At 30.7% G+C, this 13,072-nt stretch overlaps 1 protein-coding gene across 1 annotated transcript; it reads left to right on the top strand.

The window, feature by feature from the left end:
* Window positions 1-8,832: 8,832 nt before the first annotated feature.
* On the top strand, window positions 8,833-12,732 carry LOC124371491 (putative defense protein 3). The gene is made up of 3 exons (XM_046829833.1): window positions 8,833-9,168; window positions 9,953-10,044; window positions 12,607-12,732. Exons 1-3 carry the CDS (start codon window positions 8,833-8,835, stop codon window positions 12,683-12,685), a joined length of 507 nt encoding a protein of 168 aa, XP_046685789.1. The 3' UTR covers window positions 12,686-12,732.
* The last annotated feature ends 340 nt before the right edge of the window (window positions 12,733-13,072 follow it).

Raw genomic sequence — 13,072 nt, 5'->3', positions numbered from 1 at the left:
TTGCAAACTAAAATCCGAATACAATCAGACTTCAGTCACTTGACAATTATATAAAAGATTATTTTGAAATTTTTAGCTTAATTTGAAGGATATTTAAATCTTTCCCCTATACCAAAAATGCAAGTGCCGGAAGTAGATTAGTTTTACATCGAAGTAGTCTATTGAAGTTTATGTATTGTACCTTTTTTGGGCGGGGATAAAAAGCAAAATGAACATCGTGCACAGGAGGTTGTTGGTTTTCAATGTAAGTAGATTTTCGAAACCTACATATATTAATTTCCTGGTTCAATTATATAAACTCAACTGTGGAACTGTAAATAAATTAGGCCGTAAACGAATTTAAACGGCAGGAACTGATACATATTGACCGCATTAACTTTTCAGTCTTACGTAATAATGTATATTTTATTGATCGGGTTTAAAAAGCCATCTATAACTGTAATACTTAAAATATAATTAGAACAAAATTAAGCTAAAATAGCTGAAAGTTGGCGTTTTTGATCGACTAAATATTCCAAAATGTATATGTAATATTTTATCAAGGCACATGGCAGGAAGGCTGAACTGTCCGTAAATTTAATTTATGTAAACCAGAAATGCATACTCCTACAAGTGCATTACATACAATTGACAACCACGTTTAACATACAGGTATTTAGTCTCTTAGCCATTGATACTGAAATAATATTGACCTGATATATGTACACTTCTGTTTGAAACATATCTGAGGGTTTGACTGTACAACACATAAATACTTTCACTAAGAATGCTATGTCCTTCAATTCGGTTACAGCTAGTTATAAATATAATTTACGAATAAAGTAGATATTTTGTTGGAATTATTCCCTATAACGAATACAAACTGAATATAAGTTATCACCATGGTAAGAACAAAAAGTATTTTGTTAAAAATTATACTAAACACGTGGCCTAATAAATAATGTGGACTAACTGGTTGTCTGGAACCATGAATTCTGGAAAAATATTTCAATAATTTCTAAACATGCCAACATTTTTATTTTGTAGTTTATTGGTATATTCTACGATAGAATGAGTTTTAAAATTGCTTATAAAAGTATTAAACTGAAGCATCACACCTTTTTTCCATGACGCATGAAAAGTGATTCCCTTTAAGGAATAGTCAAGAAAACAAGATTCTCTTTCTTCAGAGATTGAAAGAAAATGAGATATCTACAACAAGAAATCATGTAAATAGCGTATTTTTCTGCTTCCGGGCAAAAATAAGCAGTACATGATATATTTTTGTAATAAACTAGTAGGTCGGTACTTTGTAATGTTTTAACTCAAACAATAATGTGTATTGTAGAGTGTGTGAACATATATACAACTCTCGACAGACTGGCACAATTATCGCGCTCTTAATACTATAAGTGTTTTTTACAATTTACACTTAATAGGAAATGTATAAACATTGAAAATAATAACTCCTATGATCTTGACGGCTTGATATGATTTAGACAACAAGGATTATAAATCGCCAAAACACAAACAAATACTTGAAATATGTCTTCAATAACTTATTTATACTTTTCCATAACAATTGAGGCGAAAAACGTAAACATGAAATTGTGAAAAAAAATATTTTTTTAGGATTGATATTGTTTCTTGAAACACAATATTAGTGCTACATCCTTATAATATACGCCGTATATCTAAATATGAAGTGTACCATAGAAGGACACAGGATCTTGCGGCAATATGCCATAAGTTAGTGATACGAGAAATCAGTATTAAATATCTGCAATCTAATCTCTTCCTCAGATGGTTAGGCTTACTTAACTAAAATAACTATAATAATTCGTACGTAAAATGAACAAAGTTTACAAATGCGGTTTGATACACATAAGTCAGAAATGACTATTTTGTGTGTTGTGTGTTGTTCAATACATGACAACTACCATTAAGTCATGCACTTAAAAAAACAAACAGTAATTATAGAAAAAAAATATATATATACAATGTAGCTCAATCTACAGCACGGTCACGATACTTAGCTATCTACACGAGTTAGTATACCAATCAGACAAACCATTTGTTGGAAAACATGAAATCTTCGATCCACTGATCAGTTGTTATAACTGAAAGAGTAGCAGTGGAGTATAGTGGTCAGTGGATATCACGGTAATTATACATAAAAATAAGATATTTTATTTATAAAGAATATTGGAGTTCATAAGCTTGATAAAATTGACAATATATGTTTGATTTCACAATTAATTTGGTCACTTTATTCAGAGAAGTATTTAAATCTATTTCGCTTAAAACAGTTTTTCGAGAATTGCTAATCTAAAAATTACATTTATAGATTACAAATTAAATTATTTCAAATATTGACTAATTGTAGTTAAAGAAAAAAACACGTTTTAAATTGTTTAAATCAATTCTGCAATAAAAGGGATTACGTTTAAAGTAATTTTAATTAAAAAACAAACTCTTTTTTAAAATAATTTTATTTAAAATTAGGTTATGAAAATCTGTATTATTTTTGCATAGCCTAGCATAGTAATGTTTTATAGTGATGTGTATAAACTATGGACAGTAAATTTGAAATTTGAGAAAGTGTAATGCGTTATGTACTTTTATTAGTAATGGATGTTTAAACCTATTTTAAAATAAAATCATACAGTATATAAAATAAATAATTAAACTTGTTTCGAACATTGGTGTAAAAACAACCTATTTTGTGTAAGAGTGTCTAGTTGCATCTCCTACTTGCTCTTAGATAAAGATAATCTCTTTATGTTTTTCTGTTAAATGTTTTAACTTTGTAAATAATATAATAATAACTTTATTTTAAATGCTGCACACCTTACGGTTATTATAGTTTTGTTTTTAGTATGTGGATTTGGCTAATTAATCGATGTGATAGTATCTGAGGGTATTCAAAAACTTGCACGATTTAATGCCATTACACAAGTTTAAAATTATAATTCTTTCAATTTTCTTTGAGTTGTAAAAAGGAGACTCATCCTAACGTTTTGACTAGAAAACCAACATTATTAAATAAAATTCCTTAAAGATCATTCATGTATTGAATCGCGTTATTGCGTTAGCGAACAGAAACCCAGAATAAAAAGGATTTGTACTAAAGTACAAGTTTGAATATCAATATTCGACACAAACACTTGTCCCACATATAACGCGGAATCGTATGTTTAGCTTTGTAGCCTTGATGGGAGGGTTTAATTATGTATGCAACATTCAAGTGATGTATTATCGTGTTACAAACAATAGATGACCCGTACGTCGCGTGTTATGTTGCGGTCACGTGAACCTTCATTAGCAGCAGCTGTTCTCTTTGTCCTCTAACACAGCTTTGGAGGATTGCCGTTAAGCCTTTACCTTATAATGGTCTGACATAACCTCACCAGTTCTAAGCATCGAGTTGTTTTATCTCTGCTCGGTCGTCCTTTATTACTGGTCTTTGTATTAATATTTGCTCAGGTACAGACTATGATTGCGTATAAATATATAATACATCAATGTTCAATCAATATATGTTACGTTTTTTGATTTGTATTTCAAAGTGACTACCTAAAGTGCGTTTCCCAAAGACATCCACAACATTATGAATGTATATTTGCAAATTCGTAATGCTATTATACAACATTTAAAACATATTTATTACAGTCTGATTTCTTAGAGATTGCAATAATTTATATGTCACAAAGTTCTTGAATAATACTTTATATAAAACTAGTAGTTGCCCGTGGATTTGCACGCAATTGACTGTTATAAAACGTATTCTTTTTCTATCACATTATAAACAGATAAGTCGTTCCTTCATGAGCCTCTTTGGCACATTATGATATTTCCTGCCTCTATCTTTCATGGTTTTTTCTAGGTGTTGATAAGTTATTCAGTACAATATATGGATGAATTTGGATAAACTTATTAGGTTATATAATAATCAAATATATAATCAAATATAAACCCATGATTTTTATCGTGTCACATTCAATCATTATGGAAGCCGTTGACACAATGTATTTGTAATAAAGCCAGCTACCTGCAATGTTGCGTTGTTCTTTTATTGTCTTTTGAACGTGCAGTTAAAGTGATCCAATATTTAAATAAACAACCAATTTTATGATATTTCATTCGACACCCGGTGTACTCTGTTGAAAAAACGCACACTATTTAGATAATCTATCAAATATGTCATATATAGTGCAGTTCTTTTACCTTCTTAAATGTTAATATAGAATGATTTTTAGATACTCTATCATTAATAGCTTTAAATAATAGATATTTCATTTTTTGTAGCCAGATACATTCTATTATTGTTCTAATCCTTTAATTATTTCAAGGAATGGTTTATTGGTTAGAAGAAACAGGTCTTAAAAACTATATATGTATATAGGTATACATAAATAAGATTTCCAATTTTCACAATAGTGAGTTAAAGGTATAATTTATTTTACATAATAGGCTACATAAATTAAAAATATAATTTTTAATAAATACAGTATAATAAGAAATGTACTAAATCTAAAGTTAAGGTTGTCCTTTTATTTATGGCATAACTGATATTTAAACACTAAATTTACAGTAAATTTTAACGTTATCCAATATGCTGATTAACTTTGATTAAATTGCAGAAACAATCCTAATCCTTCTTAAAGTTCATACGGAGTATACGGCATTGGGTCCAAAATTCTGAACTATATTTCTAGTAGCTATATTTTCTAGTGCTACAATTATATGATAAATTATAATTTTTATTGCATTTAGTCCACAGTTCTCATTGAAGCTGAAACACATAATCTAGGGCGATTTTTTAGACCTTTTGTCTTTACTGAGCAGTTATTTTGAAGATGTTTAGGTGAATGTTTCCTTTGCTTCTTCACAAAAAGATTGGGCTTGAGCAGATGAATTAGCCAGTTAAATATATTGAATATATTGAACCTGCCTTGCAGTTAGAGCACACATTTTAATTTTTAATTTCCAAATAAGGTTTTACTGCCTCTTGAGTTACAATAAAGTTAATCTGAGCATTGTATTAAATGTTGCAATAATTCATAAGCGTTTGGAGTTAACCTTTATTGTGAGGTGAACCTGACTTCATACTCAAATGTGGGAAGTATGCATTTTATATTATGCCTAATATTGTCATAAACACTAACAGTTAGTTGCAAATAAATATTACAGTTTCTGAAACGAGAACGTTGTATTTGTAATGAAATATTTTTAGTATTTAATATTTCATAAAATCCGTTAATGATCTTCAATCCAATTTTTTATTGTGGAATTACGCAGTGTAGTATAATCTATTTGTTTAGATTTGTTTTCACAAAATGTACTATCATTAATCGATGGATGTAGATAGTTCCTTCGAGGAGTTCTGCCAGTTTGTACATATAAATGACCACCAACTAAAATAAAATAGTAATTTCTAGATTTTATAATTTGAAAGGAATTGTAAAAATTTAAACTTATTTGTTGACGGATTTCGTTGAAAAAAGTCCGTTATATGAATTTCAACATTGATTCAGTTGATATCTTGTACAATATGTTTCTTATAACGGATGCAAAAACAGCTTATAGCCTTTCATCTGACAAAATTTGGCTTGATTACGGGATTGTGGAAACATACTTCTAAAGTGATTGTATTTGCTCATGCGTTGACGAATTTCGTTATAAAAGACAGTTAGAATGGTAATACAAATTTCAAAGTAGTTGGAGTATTATAATGTTTTTATAACTACAGTAGGTGTTTTTGTTACTTCACTTTTTTATTTTTATAAGATTAAAATACAAAATGGACGCCTAAACAACACACTTTCCGACCTTTGTTAAAATAATCTTCTTTTTTGAATCGTGCGTAATATCATCACAGAGGTTTGTGGCACCCTTTTCTGAACACTCTGTTACTTTAGAGACGGAGTACATTTTTTTTAACCAGAACTGCTACTAACGTAGAAAAATTAGTTTTAAAATTGAGATATGACCCTTTCATATTATCATATTATAAGTGCACTCACTAAAAACACTACACAGTTTGTTTTCCCTCCACACTGGCCTGAATATTTCAACTCAAGTAATCTATAAAAGACCATGGAATGTTGCAGAGACATTCTATTTATTTCACTGGTACCTTCAGGCTCTAAAACTCCTGTCATTTGAACAAAGAATTATGCATTTACTACTTGCTAAAGTAAAATTTTACAAATTGGATCAGGAGATTAGAATATCTTCCATTGACCATCACTTATCTTATGGGTGTTTGGTGTGTCATTTAAAAACGATAAGCTTATGATGTCAGTTGTTCAGTAGGAAACTGTGTTCGAAGCTACGGCTTCCTACCATATACTTTCTGATATTGTATCAAGTAATAAATTATTTGCTTATTGTTGAGTTGTTTACTATTGAAATACAGCTGTATAAGATTGGACCTGAATTAAAATTTATTCATTTGCATGTCGCTGGCATTGTACTGAATAAAATTTGTATTCTAAAACGGATATATATATATATCCGTTTTAGAATACAAATTTTATGTGTGTGTGTGTGTGTGTGTGTGTGTGTGTGTGTGTGTGTGTGTGTGTGTGTGTGTGTGTGTGTGTGTGTGTGTGTGTGTGTGTGTGTGTGTGTGTGTGTGTGTGTGTGTGTGTGTGTGTGTGTGTGTGTGTGTGTGTGTGTGTGTGTGTGTGATAATTCTAGTTTAAAAACTAAATTTTAAAAACTAACTTGTATTTTTTCGAAATAAAAAAGTTATTAAAAATTACTTAGTAGAACTACACACCAAGGCTTTTCTTTATAATCCTCAATCGTCAAAACCATATATTGATTATCCAAAATAATAGAGGAGTCTGTTTACAAAAATTGCCTCAGTTTATTAGAGAGATCCATGATAAACTGATAGCTGATTGTGTAGATTATAGCTGTAATAGAGCTGTTATTTATTGTTTTAAATAAGAAACTTCTTTAATGGTTCTGTGTAACGACCGAAAAAATGCATAAATTTATACACAATCAGCGACATCGGTCAGTTATGGCAGAAGTGAGACAAGTGACATTGATATCAGATGGAGAGGTCTGTTAAAACTAACATTATAAATTTACGTACGCATTCTTGTGTATCGTTTTGCCAGTTCAAAATGAACTTCAAAGTTTCTTCTTAAGTTACAGTGTCCTTAAATAATACAGGTATGCCAACACCGGTTACTACCAAGTAATAATTGTATTATACTTTGTAGTTATTCTGATCTGTTGCCATCATCACAAAGTAGGTTACACAGATTAATGTGAAAACTTACAATAAACAAGAAAGTGATTGTGAACTTGATATTTATATCTATACCAGTTCACTAACATTTTGCAGTACAAAACTAATATGCTTTGATTAACTATCAGTTGTATGCTAACTTGACTTTTAGTTTTCATTGTAAAGTGGTTACTAATTATTCTGCTTAGTATCAGGTTAGATATATTATGCTGGTCATGATTTAAGGCGGTTTTAATTTTTGTATTACAAAATAGAAATTGAATTTTTGTTTGAAATTGCTTATTGTTTTAATTGGGGCAAAGTAAATATTGCACATCGTACTACCATATAAGAAATTTAATGATTGTAAATAATTCTAAACGTTATCTAATAATATATAAAACATTAATATTATAGCTATTTTGCGTTTCTTTAAATAATACTTTATTTCTATCAATTATTGTAATTAGTTTGAATCCATAAACAGTAATAGGTTTTACAAATAAATTTTACTGCGTCGAAAGTTTTTGTAATATTATAGTTGTCATGATGGGTTTGACCAAGAGTTTTTCTATAATTTTAAATTCCTGGACTTTGTACTAACTTCAGACCAATATTTAATAGAACTAATGAAAATAAATATTATTTAATAAAATGTATATATTTTTTGAGTTCGTTCATTTTCGTAAATTATACGAGAGCGTCATATATATTTCTGTATATTCATAAGACTTTTGTCTATAAGCTACGAATTTGGCATTTAAAAGGTGGTCTACTGCACACAGGGTAAGGGTTGTCACATAAGTTTATAATGAAAACATTTGAAGTTTCATTGCAATGTAATATTTGAATTAAACATAACACCTAGAGACTTGAGAAAGTAAAAGCTTGTTATAATAATAAAATTTAACGCTAATAAAAATTATATGGTTGAATGAATATGGAAACTTTTGCACAAATCACAGAGCTTTCACAATACAGTATACAATATGCAGGGTCATGGAGCAAGAGAACACGTTTCAGTTCATTGGCTGTAGTCTTGCGTTGGCTAACTGCTGAATTCATACCAATAATATAATACATGTTAAACCAAAATAATACCTGACACACCAATATAGTAGTACTAAATGTTAATAAAACAATACTTTTCTAAACACTTTATTTTTGGGACGAGGCCTTTCGAAACAAAAGTTTTTATTATCAGGCGAGTCCAAAAATAAATATTTACATTATTTTTTTAATAAATATTAAAATACTTTATGCAAATATGTTTCTATAAACTCTGTGTATTGTTTTGTATCACATACTGTTCACCTGTTAAATAGTTTCAAATTCCGAAAATATTTAACGAAAAATCTACCAAAAATCTGATATATTGAGAACATTTAGTAAAATTAATTTCAATGTGCCGTACGCAATAGGTTGACAATTTTTCGATCTATTTAAGGTAAAATAATAATATATACTTGCGTATTGTTAAGAAAAATGAAACGTAGTTTTGAATAAATTCAATTTGCCATTAAATCATTGAAGTGAATTATTTTACCATACAAATCAAGATAGGCATAAGACAGCCGAGCAGGAGTCAGACACACATGACGTAGATGCTGCCAGGAGCAGGAGTGACTGTCTGGTTAGCGCTTCCAGCACTTCTGCTAGCTGCCGAGGACCTGGACTCCAGCACTTGCCTCACCCTCGACCCATTTGACAGCGCGCTGCCCCAGACCACACCCTCACCCTACACTCTCTCCTGTAGTAAGACTGGGAAGATAACGAACCAGGACTACATCATCTTCACCATCAAGTCCTCGCGACCTCGGTTCGACTTCCGAAGGTTCGTGGTGCAGGCACTGGACAGCGAGAGCGGTGTGGCCGTGGGCATGTTCGTGGACACAGGAGACGCCGACATCACCGTAGTCAACTGTTTTGGTCGTTCTGAGGTAATGTCCTATAGATATTGTGAGTGGTACTGAAATACAAATATTAGGTTTTACTGATGATACATAAGACACATACCTACCTAAGATGTTGGTTGGTCTAATGCGAAAATCCTCAGGAGTACAAATTAGGCGCTGAAAACTAATTATCAAATATTGTGGTTCAGAGAGCAAGTTTTGTGTTAGTTTTATTCTCACACAACGGTTATAAGTACAGCAGAGAGTTCCGTGAGACACCTGTGTGATATAACTGACTATATGATAACTACCAGAGCTGAAAGTGTAAGACAGGGGCAGGTATATAATCTCTGATTAATGCCGACATTATGTAAGGCGTGTAAGACTACAGCTGGGATTAGTCTAACGTGACAAGTTATAATTCGTGTTAGTCTTATAAATTATTTTCTCACCCAAATTAATTATAATGGAAATATTAATATTTACTGCAATTCTAGAAAAATATAAGAAAACATAAAATTATTGAATGCAAACAGTATAGATATACGTAGTTACAATACAAAGCATTGGCCGTGAACGTAGATGGCATAAATAAACTCAAAAGTACACAATAGTGTAATATTTCTACATTGTTTCTGGATAAAACTACGTGCTTATGTTGGCTGAGCAGTAAATAAATCCACATTTCAATAATATTAATCAAATGTGAGGCTTACATGGTGCCAGTATATAAAGAGTATTAAGCTAGATGTTCTATCATAAATTAAAATCCACCTGTATGTAAATCAGTTTTTAAGTGGTAACTGTTTTAAGTGGTATTGTGTTACAGAATACTGCGATAGAGTTCGATACGGAGCCGAAGACAGAAGCGCGCATGAGATGGATGCATGACTTTGACTACGCAGGCAATATCACATTCTTGTAAGCGATTCCATGTAATTTATTAGTTTAAGCAAGTAAACGAGCTATTACGGTCCCTATCACAATAAACCCAAGCCCGGGGATGAAATATGTCCCGGCCATAGAGTATGGACAAACGTTTGTGTGGCTACGCAACTTCATTTTTGTTTCATAGTGTGAGGATGCATGTTGTGTGTAAACGCAAACACTATATCAATATGTTTTCCTAGAGACACATAAATATAGCATCGTTTAAATGTTAATACATAGAATCTGTACAATTAAAATATGTTACCAGCACAAAAGCACTAAGAGTACAGATAAAGTTAAACAAGCCGACAGTGTTGAGGCATTAGTTTATCATTTTAGTTCGTAAAGTTTTAAATAACCATGGGCCAATTTTGTGGCAGTTTTAAATCAATAGTAACACATTTACTGGTCGGTAATGAACTCCCCCATATAATAGTACTTTATTGTCGAGTAAATATCTTTTCAATTTACTCTTAAGAGTCGGATATACTGATTTATGTTTAGATTTTAGCCCTATAATAACAATATTAAACTTAATGCACTTCTGAGACTTTTTGCTATAGTGGAATTATGAGATATGTCTAAAGATATTTAAAATTGTTTTTATTTTCTTTTTTCTTTTTAAAGTATACATGTATGCATAAAAATATACACAGCGTTTGGTTGCATACTAATAATATCTTAAAAATGAGACACTTGCTGATTCTACGCCCCAAAATATGGTTTAAAGTGCTTAAAGTTTTACATTGTTTTGTGGTGTAAAGCTCAATGTCGTTTTCATATAGCCGGTATTAAAACTTACGTTCCTCTTTAATTAGTGAGAATTTCGTCGATAAACTGTTATCTCAAACACAAATCGGAGTGAATATACTGCGAAAGTGAAATACTGCAGTGTATGTGACGTATTTTATGTGAACTTGAGTAGTGCTAGTTTGTACAGTGGCATCGTTTGGGTTCATTGTCTCTAGTATAGACTTCTTAGCTGATGGTGCTCCATTCAGTTATTATATATAGATCTTGGTTGGTAGTAAACTGATGCAATTTTTTATCTTTATGTGCATGTTTATTTACTAGATGTTTTCCATGTCAGAAAATCCCATTAGATTATTTTAGTCTTACCCAACATATTCAGGAATTAATCTGTTAAATCAACTCTGGACAGGGATTTTATTAAATTCTGTTGCTCCTTTTTTCATGATTAGAGGTAGAATGCACTACAACACTTACGAATGTTGGAACGTAACGTTGTATATGCAGTACAAGAAACAACTCGGGACAATTACTATCCTTACATCCAAACCAGTGCCCAATCTCACTATTACATCATTCATATTACACTGTACATGGATAGGTCGACATGATGTTGTGGACTAACCAGCTCGATCACCCGTTATTATTACTAGATTTTTCTTCTGAGGGTTTTATAAAATTGAACTAAACCAGACTACCAAACCTTAAGGGGTTAAGAATGCCGACTGAACACTTGCTTATAAATAACGCCATAAATGTTGGGTCTTCTGAGTATAGCTTTTATTTCTGTATTACTTATTTTTATGTTATTTTAAAATTACTAAATATTCCACAATTTTTAAGAAGAATATTGATTTTAAGTGTTTTTCTTTTAACTCTAACTTTGAAATACCGCGACTTGTAAGTGGATTGTGGCATTGTTTCTATTTTATAAGTGCTACTCATAATAAAATGTCTTTCGAAGTTTGGTTTCCGATGAACATATTTATGGAGCAGTTCTTGTTTGGCATACCAATTTTATACAGTAAATTAAAACTCGAGGTACTATACACAATGTAAGGAAAGAGATATAACATAACAATTTTGGTGGATAGGTTCGCTTTTACTCTTGGTCTTTAAATAAATATACTTCATTTTTTGAACTAGAGAAGCCCCTGTATTATATTGCAGATCACATAGATAAATAGACACACAAAGTATGCATTTTATTTCATAGCATTTCAGAGCGTTCCTATTCCCTAGATAAGGAACCAGAATTTTGTAAAACTTGAAAAGTTAGAAGTAATAATCGTGTGAGAGACTATCGCGAGGCTGGGTGATGAATCACAGCTCGAGATATTGACTGCATCCAGAATGCATGGAGAACTTATTACATTCCATTTTACATTTGCTTGTTTCAATATAACTTTAATGGAATAAATTAATAATATAGTTTTCAAAAATTTACCATATGAATCTGTGACAATAAATAATGTTTCACTTTAATAAATAACAATTATAAGTAAACAATTATGTTGTATTGTTGACATTTTGTATAAGGAATTGTTTAAACCAGCGAAATATAGGTATAACAGTGTACGGTAACGGCATCAGGTCAAGTTGAACCATACAGCGTACCTAAATCTATTTCAGGATTAAAGATAAGTAAAATATTAAACTCAAAATTAGGATTATTACAACATTCACTTATTTTAAGTAACTTTCATTGTATATCCTTTATATATACTGAATTATACCATTTTACTTTATATTGTTCAGTAATTAATACATTGTACTGTAGTTTTGTATTATTTCCTGTTTTAGGGCCACAATAGTCCAGTCTGGGGAGATATTCTGGCTGAGAGAGAAGGGAGATTCAATCTCTATATACAACCCGTGGTAGAACTTTACATATTGTTAGTGTATGTTTGTATATTTTCTTTACTGTAATTAATACTGTGTTATTATTTCAAAAAAAACTCTTTTACGCAAAGAAATTCCGTTCACACACAATAAACAAAGAAAAAATCTCTAAAAAGTTAAATCTTTCTACATTCGTAAAAAAATTATTTTACTTACAAAATTTTAGATTGTAATGCTGGATAGGAAACATTAGGAACAGTATTTACCAAATTTATCAAACATATACATTTCAGTATGAGGAGAATAGTTGAGTTTTGAAGCAAAACCGTCTTGTAGTTTCCACAAGTGCTATATAAAAGTGTTTACATATGATTTATTTTTAAATGTATAATAAACCAGTAAAAAAAACATTCTTTGAAATAAAACC

This window comes from Homalodisca vitripennis, unplaced genomic scaffold (genome assembly GCF_021130785.1).
Source record: "Homalodisca vitripennis isolate AUS2020 unplaced genomic scaffold, UT_GWSS_2.1 ScUCBcl_1510;HRSCAF=5231, whole genome shotgun sequence".
NCBI lineage: Eukaryota > Metazoa > Arthropoda > Insecta > Hemiptera > Cicadellidae > Homalodisca > Homalodisca vitripennis.
The sequence above is the reverse complement of the archived record's forward strand: the minus strand, read 5'-3'. Positions and strand labels throughout refer to the sequence as shown.

Excerpts from the sequence above, each read along its gene's own strand:
- LOC124371491 (XM_046829833.1), top strand. The coding sequence starts at position 8,833 with ATGCTGCCAGGAGCAGGAGTGACTGTCTGGTTAGCGCTTCCAGCACTT. Across the intron at positions 9,169-9,952 it reads ACTGTTTTGGTCGTTCTGAG|AATACTGCGATAGAGTTCGA; the intron begins GTAATGTCCTAT and ends ATTGTGTTACAG. Across the intron at positions 10,045-12,606 it reads GCAGGCAATATCACATTCTT|GGCCACAATAGTCCAGTCTG; the intron begins GTAAGCGATTCC and ends TTCCTGTTTTAG.